The sequence below is a fragment of the Pogonomyrmex barbatus genome, unplaced genomic scaffold (assembly GCF_055798465.1).
Source record: "Pogonomyrmex barbatus isolate J1 unplaced genomic scaffold, ASM5579846v1 scaffold11, whole genome shotgun sequence".
Classification (NCBI taxonomy): Eukaryota; Metazoa; Arthropoda; class Insecta; order Hymenoptera; family Formicidae; genus Pogonomyrmex; species Pogonomyrmex barbatus.
The window spans coordinates 7,348,175-7,349,395 of NW_028297107.1; the positions used below are offsets into that span (position 1 = coordinate 7,348,175).

The window sequence follows — 1,221 nt, forward strand, 5'->3', positions numbered from 1 at the left end:
CTAGCGGGAGCAATCGATGACCACGAGCGGACCGTATTGCAGAAATCTAGTGACAGTCACGAACGGTTCACAGCTCTCGCACCCGTAATACGTCTTTCGAAATTTCAGATACATATCGTACAGCACTGCGAACTTGTTACGCTCAAAATCTAGATTCATATCGTCGTAGGGATAGAACTCGGAATTCAAATAGACTTTTACATTAGTCAGCTTGCAATCGTCGAATTTAGAAACGTCTTCCGACGTTACGTTTTCCCTTCCGGTCTGTAGCGCGAAAATCGCGGTTTCTCCAATTGCGTCGCCGCTTTTACCCAGGAATGCTTGGTCGTACTTTTCAACAGCGGAAATTCGTACAGATCCCACGAACGAAAGCCCATGCTCAGATATCGTCGCTGTTCGCAGAAGCGACAGTTTGTTAATGTCATTAAGTATCACGTGTGGCATTCGCCACTGTATTCTCAACAAGGTGATTTTCGATCTCTGATCTGAATACGCCACGACGCAATTATTATCATTGCGAGCGCGTATCAGAATGAGTTTGTGTCGCGCGTTTATCACTATGCGTTTGTAATCCTCGCAGAAACCGAGGAGTACGTTGAGAGGTACGCAGAAGTTGAAATCGTCCAACGCTATAAGCGATATTTCACATTAGGTGTTCTGTAAAGCTCTATCTCTCTCGTAGCTCAACGATGCGTAGTTTTTCATCAAGGTCGTTATGCCGATGTTTCTGTTCTTATCGATCTCCACGCCATTGAGCTCGTATCGAATCTCGTCGAACATAAACGCGACGCAGTTGTTGACTAGCTTCGCTCTCGTAACTTCCTTCGCCATGTCTTCCTTCGCGCTCTCTCTCGTCGCGAATTTTCCCTCGATGTACAGAAAACTTTCGCACGGCAACGTGTATAGATCCTGTTGTTGTATAGGTATTCGTATCTCATCGCTGTAGCCGAACGTGGTGTTAGCGTATGGATTGTAAGTGTGGGTTTCTTTTCTCACGATACGATCGTCAAAGATCGGGCACCTCCGATACTTAAAATGTCGCTCGCCATGTCGATTCTTCACGACGAAACCTAAAGATCTTAAGAACGCGACGTTCGCGGCGTTCAACTCGTTCGCTTTTCTCTCGCGCACCTTCCTCGTCGCGTCGTTTTGCGGTAGGATCACGGATGTAGCGTTTGCGTCTCCTCCTCCTCTCGCGTACCACTCGTTTAGAACGAGCAT

The 1,221-nt window shown here is 47.1% G+C and overlaps 1 protein-coding gene across 1 annotated transcript; it reads right to left on the reverse strand.

Annotated features, from left to right (window-relative positions):
• On the reverse strand, positions 1 to 1,221 carry LOC148937760 (uncharacterized). The gene is made up of 2 exons (XM_089071193.1): positions 720 to 1,221; positions 1 to 629 (listed from the first exon to the last, which is right to left on the reverse strand). Exons 1-2 carry the CDS (start codon positions 1,219 to 1,221, stop codon positions 1 to 3), a joined length of 1,131 nt encoding a protein of 376 aa, XP_088927319.1.